Below are 13586 nucleotides of genomic sequence, written 5' to 3' on the forward strand. Positions count from 1 at the left end.
TCATTTCATTTCGCACCCTGAAAATTTCACTGTAACTAGATGTTAAATCTGATTGCTAATTGCAGATCACCTACTGCATAATTAAACCTCTATGCATTCAAATACTGTACAATGTCAAAGAATCTCGTTCCGTTACTCTTACATCATGACGACTCATCATAGAATATTACGACTTATGAAAGTTCGACGTTTCTCCATAAGTCAACAGCAATTCCTATCCCTTCAAAATAAAACGCTCCAAGTTGCAGTCAAGATCAACCCCGAAATGAAAGTTCAAAACCAGCAATTCATGCTTACTCTCCGTTTCCTTTAATGATGATGGCCTGCCTTAGCATGAGACGGCTTCCTGAACAGCTTCTTAAGCCCTTCGGCCACTGAATGACTGCGACCAATTCGTTGTTTAGGATGCCTTCCGTCTTCATTTACCTGGCCATCACTATGCTCCGTGGATACACTAGTCTGTCGACTTTGCGTCGTGGCGGCCACTGGCTGTGGTGCACGTAACCTTACCCCACGTGCTAAATCTCGTGGCGCGTTTGGTTTTGAACTGACACCCGCATTGTAGTCAGAAGCAAGAGATGGTGTAGGCTCTAGTATCGGCTCCTCCCTTTCCAGTTCTTGCAGAGAGCTGGGTGCCTCATAACGGTACGGCATGGATAACATTCTGGCATGAGCTTTCGATGATGGCGTCCCCTTTTCTGGCGCAGTTTGTGGTCTTTTCTGTGAGTTTCCTCCCGATGCACCTCGAGGCTTTGGTGGCGTAGGCGGGCGACGAGGCGTCTTTATTTCTGGTTCTGGCGGTAATGGTACATTTGATATTCGAATGTTCTTAGGGACACTTCTCGGCAAGCGAGACTTCGGCGACTTTTGTGTATTTTGCTGTGTTGCTGGATTTCTGGGAGGTGTTTTCAAGACAGGATTGATTGTTTTTCGATGAGCCGATGTTGGGGTTGTGGCACTTGCTGATGGCTTCGAAACCAGCTCTTTTGCTGCTTTCGTGTCTAAATTCGGCAGTGCCACCTGTTTGGCATTTGGCATTGGTGTTGATGGTAGCTGCTGCTCGGAAATTGTGTCACCAGCTTCATACAATATGCCAGAACTTGGTTGTTCTAGGCGTGCTGGGTTCGGTGACACCAACAATGGTGGAGCGTGTGGCACTATCCCCTCAAACTTGGGCATATTTGACCCAAAATTCTGTGGCTGTGGTGAATACCCCGATGTAGGCGAGGGTGTTCGAGGAGGAACAAGCTCTTTGGGTACGTTCAGATAGGTACCTGGCCTGTCCTTTGGATTTATGATTGATGTAACATATGGATACGGAGCATCTTGATTATGAAATGTACTCGATCCTGAGGATTCAAGTGGCGAGTCTGATGATAAGGGCCAAGATGTCTCTGGGGACTTGACATTCTCCGTCCTGCTAGGAGTATTGAGCCTCGGAGATTCTTGATCAAACCCCTCCATAGGTGGTAAAACAGGCGAGAAAGGGGGTATAAAGCTTTCGGGCCTGTAGATCGTTGGAGCTGGCAGCTGCCGTTGCAAAGGTTTGGGCGTTGGAGGCGTTGAAGATCTAGACGGATGAAGCTCGTTTGGTTTGAGAGGTTGCTTTACATCCGGTATCTCTCCTCTCATGGGATCCTGCACTGATGACTGTATCTTGGCAAACTCTTCTGGTTCAATTCTAGATTGCCCGTATGCAGAATATATCTCTGATGCTGTCGAAGCTGAATATCGTGTATTATCGGGGCGGAGAAGCGGCATCTCAACATCTGGTGTTTCCAGTGCTAGTCCATTGTCTAGAGATTCTTTTCGAGACCATACTGATGATGCTGTAGACACGGGTTTCCTTTTCTTCTCGAGTTCATGAGGCTGGAGAGGTGCATCAATATCCGGTGTTTCCTGCCTTGCTGTTCCGTTAGGTGATTCATCCTGGGACCAAACTGTTGATATTGTCAAAACTGAAGCCCGATTGGGGTCTGGTTGAGGCTGGAGCGGGATATCGATATCTGGCAATGTCCTCGAAAGTGGCCGGGGTGTTGCAGCACCATCTGCCCCCCCTAAAATGCCATCCAGGACGGTGAGAGCATCTTCTCCATCTTCGTCTCGGTCGTTGTCATCGTCGTACTCGGATGGGGAATCAGAAAGCCCCTCCAAAGCGTCTTTTGTTCGTCGGTTGCGCACCATCGTTTGTGCCGCGTCCCTTATCTGCTCATAGCCAACCTCTTTTTCTTCTTCGTCACTCTTGCCAGGGACTTCTCTCACATCGTCACCGCAGACCACGACGTACCACCGCACGGGTTCACCCTTCTGCAACTCATTCCTTAATTTCATGATCCATCCATCTTCGCCGGCCATTTTGTCATAGTACTTGGCCATCTGACCTGCCACGTCCACACTCAGGTCGACTCGTACCACATAATCAGCCACATAAGCATATGGTCTGCATGCCGTCACCATTTCGTCTACATCGAATTCCTCCAGCAATTTGACCGGTGACCATGAGTGCATAAGAACGGCATCTTCGGCATCGGATACACGTGATGTCGGGAGAGCATGGTCGTCGTCAACATGATCGAATTGCTTTTTGATGTTGGCATTTTTGGCGCTGATGCTCTTTTGCGTGGGCGTTGTTGGTGGAGAGAGCTCAGGTAAGAAGTCGTATTTGGCGTGTAGCTGGTCGAGGATACAATAAGACGAAGCAGGTGCAAGAACCCAGTTTGGTGCTGCGTCTTCAAGGTCGTTGAGGATGACAAAAATCCGGATGTCGCGGCGATGCCATCGAAACCCGTGGCATAGATAAGTCGGCATTGGGTACGGGGTCGCCCAGCAATAATTAAGAGCGAAGCTGCGTGCTGTAAGCGATCCGTTAATTGATTGATTGCCTCACTCAAGCGTCACTTTATCTTGACAGAGAGACAAGAAGACGAAGTGTCTTCTGAGCAAGCTTCATAAAGCAGTCTATGAAGCCTCCAACATCTCCGTCTTTAGTGACTGAAGTTGACGCGTGGAAGTGGTTGTTTGAAGTTGAAAAACATGGAATGAATGAGCTGAATGGAATTGACATGCGTCGCTTCCGTTCCTGCTGTGCCTTCTTACTTTATCTGGGCATCGTTGCCTACTGGATCTTACCGCAACGTACTTTACTCAGAATAGCGCTAGGTTCTTTCAATTACTTGATAAAGGTTGGTCCAAGGTACGGGCAGGTACTGTCTAACGTCAGATATCAAGCCCCGTGCCGTCTTCGGAAGTCATCGACCCATCTTTAACGGTTGGCGCTCTCTCACCGTCCGCATGCAATTGAAGTGCATGTGAGCCACTGTTCTGTTTCCATCTACTGTAGTGGTTGTTTTGTTCTAGGCCAAAGTCTAGGCTGAGACATTGCCTCGCTTATGCCCGAACGATCGCTGCTATTGTTATCAATCACGTATGTTGACTCAGCCTGAAACTTGGTCTAGTAGGCAAGGTGTTAAGTGAAGAGAATGTAGTGATATTATTGTGCCATTCCCAAATTTTATGTAAACAAACTGATATCCATTGAAATATCCACCGCGTACCCATATTGTATCTAGAAACTCTCAAAAACCTGACACCTTTTTGTTATATGCGTCTAATCATTATCGTTAATACACTTCGTGAATGGTATAAAGCGGTCCCTAATCCGTGAATCCTGCCATATTCAGGCTAACACCTCCTGTATCTTGTAACCCTTCCATTGCAACGCCAAAGTCTTGAGCATCAAATTCGAAATTCATGTCCTGCAGGATATTGTTCACATCCTCATCTGAGAGGTTAAGCTCCATATTGCTGGGCATCGCAGGAGCACTGGCAATGGTTTCCTCAGCGGCCACTGCTTGAGGAACCTTCTTAGCCACCATATCCTTGAACTTGCTCAACAGATCAATATCATCTGCTGGAGTCGTCTGCGAGTCGAGAATCCGACGCGCTCGTGTCTGAAGCATGGCGTCTGTGGGCATGGATCCCTTGCATGCTACATGATCCTCGACATAGCTGATAAGACCACGCTCCAGCTCTCGCGAGCAAAAAACCTCAGCAGGTCGTGCCGCCTGCGATGTGAGCTTCTCGATGTAGCTGTTAGCAATAGCTGCTGGCAGTGACTTGGCACCCTGGCCCATTGACACCTGCGCATCTGCAGGGAAAGGCTCAAGCGATGCCTTGGGGCAAGCATAGGGGGGTGCGAATCCCGAACCACCAGATTCGAGGGCCCAGCCATCGCTCATTGGGAGCCCAGGACCATCTGTCTTGAGGATACCGGCGTCTCGCTTGAACCGTTGAAGCCATTCGGCATTATCTGCAGCAGTCTGATTCCAAGGATCGTCACTAGAATATTGTCAGCTCGTCACATTCGGCAATCTTCCTGCCCAGAAAACTTACTCGTCATATAGGATCCAGCGTGCCTGGTGCTGAAGCTCTGCATCACTAGGCACATGCCTGTTAGGGTTGTTCGCCGACATAGTGCCAGCAACCCATCGCTTCAGCTCCTTCGCCAATCGTCGATAGCAGTTCGCATCATTGAGGAAGTATGGTCCGGGACAGTTAGGGCCGCTGCCCATATCAAACATGTCATCACAACCCAATCCCAGAAGCACAGGACAGTCACTGGAAAAAAGTGTCGCATCAGTGGTGGCGGTTCCGCTGACAGTTGAGTTGACACTAGGCTGAAGGGAAAATGCAGGCGAGCTGTTACTGCTTGCGGGATGACGGTTCTTGAATCCCTCGAGCCAAGATGCGTTATCTGCCGCGGTTTGGTTCCAACCGTCATCGAATTCGTATATAATGATACGAGCTTGTCGTTGGAGGTCCTCGTCAGTAGGCTCTATGCCCATCGATCGTTGTAAGATGAGATAATCTTTCAGTTCACGCTCGAGGCGCGAGTAGCTGTGGATGGTTGAGTCGATAGATGTAGGATCCGTTGAACGGCAAATGTGATCCACCACGTCTTCGCTTCGTGGAAGGTGTGCACGTCGACGGAAAGGCGCGAGCCAGTTCGTAGTAGATGTTGCGAGGCGAATTAGCCAGTTTGCAATGGCCTCTGACGGGTGTGTAGAGACTTCTTCCACTCGACCCACGATACGACAAGCCTCTTCTTGAAGTTCATCATCCATCGCCGTTAAACCAAGTAGTCTCTTGGCCTTGACAAATTCGTGGAGCTGTACCTCCATGGGACACTCCTCGAACAAGTTGTCCTTGCCGTTAATTTTGAGGGATGCCAGCCTGTTTTCAGCGGCACCACGCAAAGGACCGAATCTAGCCTTTTGTTGTAGAGTGTCAGAGCTCATGATAATGTCACGGAGCCACGATGGCCTCGTCGCGATGCCCTGTAGAGATAACAGTTCGCTAGCGAAAATGATACGACAACCTTCGACCATCATCTCTTCGTCGTTCGGGAGTCGTCCGTGCTGGTCCTGATAGTTCCGTGTGAAGAAAGCCATTTCCAACTTAATCAACTCGTAGGCATTACGAGGTGACTCTGGCGGGGAGTGAGTGGCTACGTATGGCAACGGGGATGTGCGCTCATAATGAATAAGATCTATTTCAAAAGTTAGACGTTGGCAACTTGTCTACAGGATACTGGAGAGGTCTCATACATGGAGGCATGGAGTTCTCGACCATCTCGAGTACAGGGTTATCGAAACCCCAATCACCCTTCCAGTCAGCCATGGAATAACCCGTCTTGAAATGCTCTGCCAAATGATCGACACGGATAGTCCATGTATCCATTACGATACCACAGAAACCACATCGGGACCGAATCTCAGGCGTTGCTACCTTCCACGACTTCATAGACCAATCCTGAAACTTGATATTATGCACCAGACGCAGGTGCTGGTTAAGATGATCCTTTCGGTAGAATGTCCGTTCTGCTGGGGTACGCTCTTGGCAGGCAGAGTGGTTGTGGCTTTCGATATGGGCATCGTCTGGATTGGCCTCGCCACAAAAGACACAGGATAAGATGCCGGTATCAGGGTTGACGGCTTTTGCGCCGTGAGGAGAACACACCCACCGCTCAAGAGACAAGTGCAACGACTTTTCGTGTCGCTGCCAGTCGTGCTTAGTCCTGAATGTTTCGGTACAGAATGTACACTGGAAGGTCTTGAGAGGGGCTGATAGGCTGGTCTTCTCTTTGCCAATTTTTGCCGAAGCCCTTCGGCGACGGCGACGACGTCCGTGGCTATTGAATGGGGCTGAGCCAAACGAACCCCATGAGTTGCGAGATCCATGTGAATAGGCCGATCCATGAGAACCATTACTGGAGTGAGAGGTGCCTAAACTGCTGACCGATGACTGGTTGCAGATAGATCTGCTTGAGCCATCGTCCGCATAGCTCAAGCTGAAAGGGCTGTCGAGTCCGGACGACATTCCAGAGGAAGAGGCGGTGACGGCCCGTGCAATAGCGCTGACGGACGCAGGTTCGTTCTCGGGGGGGGAGTGCTCCCAACGTTGCAGTGGGTTCATGGCTTCCAGAGCTGGTGTTCCTCGGCGTTGAGGGATATCCATGGGGCCTGACCATGAGCTGGTGTAGTGAGGTGATGTTGAGCGCGGGGGCTGAACCTTGCCGCGTCGACGAGCATTTGCAAGCCAGTTTGTGATTTGGACTTTGTTTAACCCTGTTTGGCGTTGCAGCATCTCCTTCTCTTCGTCACTAGGATAAGGATGACGGTTATGAGTTGAGAGCCAGTTCTTGAGAATACGAACCGACTCTCGAGAGAATCGTGCTCCAATTTTGGGAGGAGGTGCGGCCTTGTTGTTGAATATTTCTCCCAGGTTGCCTAGATCACTGACGGAGGCATTGCGAGAGGCATTGCGAGAGGATTGACAAGAGTCGTCCTGGTTATCCTCCTGGAGAGTGTTGGAGATCTGAGGTCCAGATGGCAGAAAAGAGTTGATGTCAAAGGGCGCAGCTGAAGTGTTGATAGACTCGGGGGCAACAGCAAAGCTGCAGTCGACCTTCAATGCTACGCAGGTAGTGCAATAGTCCTTGTACATACCCTCTCGGATCTTTTTGCATGAGAAGCCAGACATAGCACAGTTGATGCATGGCGATGGAGGTGTATCCCACTGAAATTGACTAGATATGTCTTCAGCGGTTGTGGTGAAGTCCATCGTTGGGGCGGGCATGTCCGGCAGAGGGAAGTTGTTGTCTGAAAAGTGTTGAAGGGCGCAGAAGCTGAAGTCGTCTTCACTGACATTCTCCAGGACAAGATCAATGCTCTCGTTGTTGTCAGCTGTCAGACCAGCAAAGGCGTTGCCATCCTGGGGTTGTGGAAAGGCGTCAATGGCCTTGTCCCAGTTGACAAATTGCTCCATCTCATCCATATTGGACATGATGCACAAGGATAAGTGCTGATGCGGAGCAGAGATGTCGGCTCAGGTCAATCGAAAGGCGCGCGTAAGGGTGACAGCCATGAACCGAATAGATTTGGATGTCAGTCAGCCTGGTCCCGCTTGAATCGTTTGGAGTGAGAGCTAGAAGGACACAAGATAGTTGAGCCTGAAAGTGAAGAGAAAAGAATGAGGCTCCCAAGTGGAGGATAGTCCCTGAGTTTTGTTCAAGATGAAAATCCAACCAAGGTACTACCTAGGCACAAGTAACGGTCTGTCTAGGAGCACATCGAAAGAGTCAGCAGTCTCCATCCCCCAGAATGTGAACCAAGCCAAAAGGCTGGTGGAGTTGGAGTGCAGAGTGCCGGCCAGCCACACCAACCAGCTGAGCGAGTCTAGCCAGATTGTCATGTCGTGCGCCCTTCAATTGACAGACATGGATCTTTTTGATCAATGGACCCACGCACACAAGCTACGGAGTGACGGTGCTTCCAACACTGTAGGATGGTTCCAGCTCCTCCGCATATGGTGAGCCAACAGTATGGGTGTCCAATCATTGTCTCGCCCGTACAGTGTCAGCTCGACACGGTCAACATAGGCTGGGCTCCGCTTCTCGTAGTTCGCAAGGCGTAGCCATCCATGCGGATGCGTCTCGTTAGACCCAAGTCTTGACCCGAGACCGGCCTTCGCATGGGTCTTTGGCCTCGCAATAAGAACTTTTATATGACAATACATATCATCCGTGATGTCTTTTGGAGGCTCATTGTCAATCGGATCGGAGTCGTGACTCTGATAAAGTCCGAGCATGCGCTTCCCCGGAGTGTCTATGTGGGGTTTAGCACGTCCTCAGAGGCTCAGGATGCTTGGTTCTCCGCTATAATTGAATGATTGATATGCCTCGTATCACTTCAAGACTGTCTAGAAAGCACTGGAACCTTCTAAGAAACGGTTTATCGGAGAGAGAAAAAAATAAAGACCATGCTGGTCTGCCTTGTCGGTGAGATTTTAGAATCAGCCACCGACACACAGCATCCTTAGCTTTGGGGTAACAAATCGCAGATCACTCAAGATATTTCCCTGCTCCAACACGACGTTGTGTCTTATCATCTGACGTATTGGTAAGCAGAAAAGTTGGATGATGTCTTTCCTGTCCGAATGTAGGATTGCGATTGATATGAGCAAGATTTGGTGTAGGTGAGTGATCAAATCCTGGGGCAAGAAAGGCGCCATTGGTTCAGGCGAACCCGCCTACCTGCACAGCGGAAATGCAGCGGAAAGCAGGCAGAACGGGTACAGTAGCAGCTGCCTGTGGTTTGCGACTCACCGTGGACGGAGTCTCCGGAGGCGCTCCACCCCGGCACCGGCACCGGTCATCACGGAGCTCAACAGGAGCCCATGAGGGTGTGCAGCAGTGAGTATACAGCATTTCTAAGAGAATACAAAACATTTTGGTGCTGAAGAACCGACGCCAGGACGTTCAACTTTTGCTCAATTCAGCATACAACTCTGACCATATCAAAGCTCTTTGCGTTTGCTTGGAGATCCTCTGATTATCTTGATCGGGCGGATCCTCAACCGGAGATAGACACGCAAAACATCTAGATCTCCGCAAATGCCGCGAGTCTAAATTAGCTCAATATGCATATACGGCAAGATCCGAACAATGTTGCTGGGCAATATCACAACATCTCTACCTACCTTAGCCGTTCAGAGACCTATTGGCTTTCGCATGGCCGAACAGTTTTCTGCCCTAGCCCGTTGACATGAATCCAAGTGTCTCTCGACAGATTGATCGGTTACCTTTTTGGTTTTTTATTGGATGCCGGCTCACCTTTGGTCTTGCTTTGGGCTATATGCTCAAACAAAACACTGGTCCTCAACCCATTATTCCTCAAGCAAAAAGAATCATCCACCTTACTGAAATATAAAAGATTGCAGGCAGCTGTTAGGTATATGCTTAATCTAGCTTGGTCATTTCTCATATCGAAGTTAAGTCGTGGTGTTTTGTTCTCTCAGTGAACTGTTGGGTTTCCTGTATATCCATATATCAAGGTAGGCATCGACATCAAACTCATCTCAGTATCAGTCGCTTATAACTCGTAATCTTCTCCTTGGAATTGATGTTGCTGGTATTGTCCAGGTTGGCAGAGATTTCTAAGGGCATCCACACAACCTTGGGACGAAGCCTGAAGGCACAGTGACTACTTGAACGGGGTCGAGTCCTCATATCGAGTGAAATCATTTACATACACAACTCACTCGATGCGTATCGGTCTATTAGTAATACTACCGCAACATCTTCAAGGCTTTCCTCCTCTTGAATATAGCATATAGCGACCAAATCCAACCCTCCCGAACACCTAGACTGACAGCGATTTACTCGGGCTTAGGCGAGCCACGCAGAAATCAGCAAGCCAAAGTTTTATTAATAGGTTACTTGTTTTTTATGTACTGTTCAATCATAATTCCATACGCTATGTTGATGATATCCCGCCTTGTTTGAACACTCAGCAGGGAACACATCAAGTCAGTCCAGTTCATCCCGCGGCAATGAACGGCCAACATAAGGCACCCGTAACTGGTGCAAGTAAATCTCAATTCTAATATAGGAAATTTATTACAAGACGTAGTGTATGCATGAACGTTAGCCACCATAGTTTCACGACAGCTCTATCCCCTCCCTGAGCGCTGCAATTACATGGGCCAATGCTCAACTACTCCACGTCAGGTGTTTTATATGGTTGATTGCAAGGGATATATCACGAATTGCCTATGCACTGCGGTAGATGAATGGCATGCTAGTGGTGATACATCTAGCACATTGATTCCAAGAATATGAGCTGTGAGGGCACCTTTTGCTATCTTACCCGTCGTTCAATCTTCTCTAATGGTTAAAAAAACTTTTTCTCCCTGCTCTGATAGCCCATTGCATTGCTTAAGTAGTCTTGGAATTTGTTTCCTCAAGTGATAATGTCACTGTCTGTGGTAAACGAGTTCGACGCTTTTCTCTCCGCAGCGTTACATTTGTATGGATCAGCCTTACCAACAAGGCTTGCACTTCATGATCCTTGAGGGCATCATATTTCGTTGTGATCACAAGACAGCTCGGGTTTTCTGATCAGTTCATTACTGCAGCAACTTATATTCTATCCCCCATGGCCTGTCAAGTTTGGGCTATGTAAGCATTATGCGCCTACGTAATGAGCACGGGGCTTTGTGCTACGCTGTGATGTCCACACAATGGATGCTTTACTGTGCGAGCACCTTCGCAAACCATGTATAGAGTGGACTTTGTGTCTTGGAAAACTACGCAAATTCTATCAAAAAATCTTGTTTTTTAACGAAGGTCGTTATCACAATGAATAAATCAAAGAGGAAGCGGAAAGGAGGCTCAAAGCTGATACTTGATCAAGTTGTCAACTCACAGTCGCTCAACGCGACACCGCATTCTCTTTTTTTGGCTCGTGTAAACTATCTTGCGATACATACAGCCTGACCCTGTCTATATGTGCATTTTCCGTAGCGTAAACAATGTGCTTTTCGAGAGATAGAGTGGTATCGCTGGCCGAAGCCAGTAGTTCTGTATAATCTTTCCAATAGCTTTTAGAAGAGAAGAAAGAAAGCAAACCAGACACGTATGTCAAACACCATGCTCCTTAACAGCAATAACTCCAGTTTCATGAGCTGAAACCCATCCGAGAAGGCCGTGTGTGCTGTGAAATCCAAAATGCGCCGGTTCCTAACTCGCCTTCCATTCACTAAAATTTCGCGTCCAAAGACACCTTGCTGACCAAGAGGTACCTCATAAATCGTTGATGTCTTATCGTGGATCCTACTCATTAATCATGTCCAAGTTCTTGTAATTCTCTCTCTTTTGCGGCAAGCATTTCTCGCATCTTGTCCGCTTCGCGTTGTAAGGCTGCTCGACGCTCAGCCTTTATTTTTTCAGTATCGAAATCACGCGGGCCAGCACCTGGCGTGTTATCCCGGTTGGAAAAGGTGCTGGGACTAGGTGCTGACGCTATGGTACTGCCAGGTGATCGGATGGGAGGTAAGGAATAGTCGCCGTCGTCGCTTCCTGTTCCTAAATTGGGGGGAGTAGTGGCTGACGTCGATGGATTCAGTATCGATTTAATATTGATCGAGGAGATTCGTTTCGAGCTCTCCTGTCCAGTTTCTTGTGAGGCAAATGCTTCACTTTCAGTGGTAGAGAAGGATCGTTTTCGAGTTGGCGACAGAAACGAGGCAGGGGATAGCGATGTTTTCCTGTCGTTGTTTGATGACATAGACGCCATGGGGGCCAGTCGATTATCGTCGTTCAGGGATCCGGTATACTGACGTGGGTTATTTGACTGATGATACGCAGCTAGATCCGAGGTCGAAGGCAGTGGCGATATTGTTCTACTTGTAGGTCGGATAACCGGTTGAGGCTCGATCGTGAGCGGATGGTCTGGGCGGCGACGAAGACCCAGGTTGACAGATCCGTCCTCATTCATTGACCCCTTCTCAGCATTTTGTTCATATTGGCCTTGCATTTCAGCTGGCTCAATTGCATCTTCCATCTCCTCATCCTGCGAAGCTGGGATAATTCGTTTTCGTCTTTTGATAGTCGATTTCTTCATTGTCATTGGCCGGTGGACACCATGTAGCTTGTAATATAAACCTAGGGCTGTTAACAAATACTGTTTGACAAACGCTAAACGCGTAATACCTACCACAAGCGTTGCAGATGGTGTGGCCACTCTCATCACGCCTCCAGAGAGGCGTAATAGTGGTGCCACAGTTCTGGCATGCAATCACAACCGTGGCATTCGAATTTTGTTGATTTTGCAGGGCATTGACATCCAGAGGCACTGGTTCCGGTTTGGTACTTTCACTTCGACTTTGGCAACTCTGTCGTTTCTGCGTTCCACCTAGGTTGGCACTTTTCGAAACACGATTGTTATAGGCAGGGCATCCATTGCAGCCCTCTGCACCACCCGTTCCGTTACAACGTCCACCTCCAGGACAAGTCCCTCCAGTTTGATCAGCAGATATGTAGGTCGCATTTGACGCAGGTTTTGGACCTGTGACTGCAGAGGGCTTCGGTGCGGTAGTTCGAAGAGGTTCTGCAGGGACAACATTTGGTGGTCGCTTGAGACTAGTCGGACGAGAGGCGTTTCTGGCTTTCAGATAGAGGCCACAGGCGTTGCAAATCGTAGCACCTTGAGGTGATCTCCTCCACAAAGGGGTCCGGGTGGTTCCACAGTTACTATTATCGGTATAAGCAGAGTGATTGCCGTAGAATTAAGGGTAGTTAACTTACCTGCAAACTTGTCCTTGGCTGCCACTAGGTGGCGGACTTGTTTTTGAACCATGCTCTGACCCAGGACTCTGTTGCTTTGACATGTTTCCTGGAGCTGAACTTGTCTTAAGGCCAGACGGACTCCCACTTAGTCTATGTTGGTGGTCGCGGTTGTCCTGGCCGGTAGGGAGTCTGGTCCGCTCCTGAGAAGAAACAGTCGAGCTATCACTTGGTTTCGAGGACATTGGTCGTGATGGCAGCGCAGTTCGCACCGAACCCGTCTCACGCTGATGGCTATACAGCGCCGTTTCTTGGGTTTCTTGGCTCATGCCCGTAGGTAGGGCTGCTAGTATCGAGGGAAGCAAGACGACAATGGTTCAGATGAATCGAATGGGTGTACTTCAATAGTCTGGGTTGGAGTGCGACGGGTCAGTTACAAACCGAAGTCTATAGCATTCATCGGCGTTGATATCGAGGGTCGGTAGGTTGATTTGGTTGTCGTATAGGTCGAGGATGAGTAAGATTGAAATTTGGTTATGGGAGAGAAAGTCCTTCACACGACTCGTAATCGGCTGCAGCGGATTGATAAGTGGTTTCGAACCGGCCGAGCAAGGAGGCGAATCCGGAGAGAGGCCGGAGCCGGGTTCCGCAACTAAGAGTTCGCAGGCACCGAAACAAGCCAAACAAATGCAATACTTTCTTGGCTCGATGCGAGGTGTAAGTCAGAATGCTGAAGAAGTACCTAGTGCAAAGCCCAGTCTGCAGTCCAGCGATATGTATCGTCAAGTTGCCAGTTTTGCTGGTGGGCAGACGAGTCGAACAAGTCGCCAGGGTACAAAGGGACGTAGATGCGTAGGCAGCTGACCTAGTAAACAGGACCAATCGAAGGTTGGGTCGAGTCCGATCGAACGGGAAGCAATGTATTGGTCAGGCGACAGGTGTCAGAGAGTGACGCGACAGC

General features: G+C 49.0%; 3 protein-coding genes across 3 annotated transcripts; all 3 read right to left on the reverse strand.

Annotated features, from left to right (window-relative positions):
* Positions 1 to 19: 19 nt before the first annotated feature.
* On the reverse strand, positions 20 to 2930 carry FOBCDRAFT_181095 (uncharacterized protein). The gene has a single exon (XM_031178892.3). It carries the CDS (start codon positions 2806 to 2808, stop codon positions 310 to 312), a length of 2499 nt encoding a protein of 832 aa, XP_031044779.2. The 5' UTR covers positions 2809 to 2930; the 3' UTR covers positions 20 to 309.
* Positions 2931 to 3471: 541 nt separating this feature from the next.
* On the reverse strand, positions 3472 to 7773 carry FOBCDRAFT_221180 (uncharacterized protein). Its single transcript, XM_031178890.3, has 3 exons — positions 5607 to 7773; positions 4393 to 5548; positions 3472 to 4338 (listed from the first exon to the last, which is right to left on the reverse strand). Exons 1-3 carry the CDS (start codon positions 7342 to 7344, stop codon positions 3654 to 3656), a joined length of 3579 nt encoding a protein of 1192 aa, XP_031044777.2. The 5' UTR covers positions 7345 to 7773; the 3' UTR covers positions 3472 to 3653.
* A 3235-nt stretch (positions 7774 to 11008) lies between these two features.
* On the reverse strand, positions 11009 to 13046 carry FOBCDRAFT_30444 (uncharacterized protein). The gene is made up of 3 exons (XM_031178889.3): positions 12647 to 13046; positions 12057 to 12592; positions 11009 to 12004 (listed from the first exon to the last, which is right to left on the reverse strand). The coding sequence occupies exons 1-3, from the start codon at positions 12952 to 12954 to the stop codon at positions 11181 to 11183; spliced, it is 1668 nt and encodes a 555-aa protein (XP_031044776.2). The 5' UTR covers positions 12955 to 13046; the 3' UTR covers positions 11009 to 11180.
* Positions 13047 to 13586: the final 540 nt, after the last annotated feature.

The sequence above is a fragment of the Fusarium oxysporum genome, chromosome IV (assembly GCF_013085055.1).
Source record: "Fusarium oxysporum Fo47 chromosome IV, complete sequence".
Taxonomy (NCBI): domain Eukaryota; kingdom Fungi; phylum Ascomycota; class Sordariomycetes; order Hypocreales; family Nectriaceae; genus Fusarium; species Fusarium oxysporum.

Coding starts and splice junctions, on each gene's coding strand:
- FOBCDRAFT_181095 (XM_031178892.3), bottom strand. CDS start 2,808: ATGCCGACTTATCTATGCCACGGGTTTCGATGGCATCGCCGCGACATC.
- FOBCDRAFT_221180 (XM_031178890.3), bottom strand. CDS start 7,344: ATGTCCAATATGGATGAGATGGAGCAATTTGTCAACTGGGACAAGGCC. Junction 5,549..5,606: donor CGAGAACTCCATGCCTCCAT/GTATGAGACCTC, acceptor CTTTTGAAATAG/ATCTTATTCATTATGAGCGC. Junction 4,339..4,392: donor CGCTGGATCCTATATGACGA/GTAAGTTTTCTG, acceptor ACAATATTCTAG/TGACGATCCTTGGAATCAGA.
- FOBCDRAFT_30444 (XM_031178889.3), bottom strand. CDS start 12,954: ATGAGCCAAGAAACCCAAGAAACGGCGCTGTATAGCCATCAGCGTGAG. Junction 12,593..12,646: donor AGCCAAGGACAAGTTTGCAG/GTAAGTTAACTA, acceptor TACCGATAATAG/TAACTGTGGAACCACCCGGA. Junction 12,005..12,056: donor CACCATCTGCAACGCTTGTG/GTAGGTATTACG, acceptor TAACAGCCCTAG/GTTTATATTACAAGCTACAT.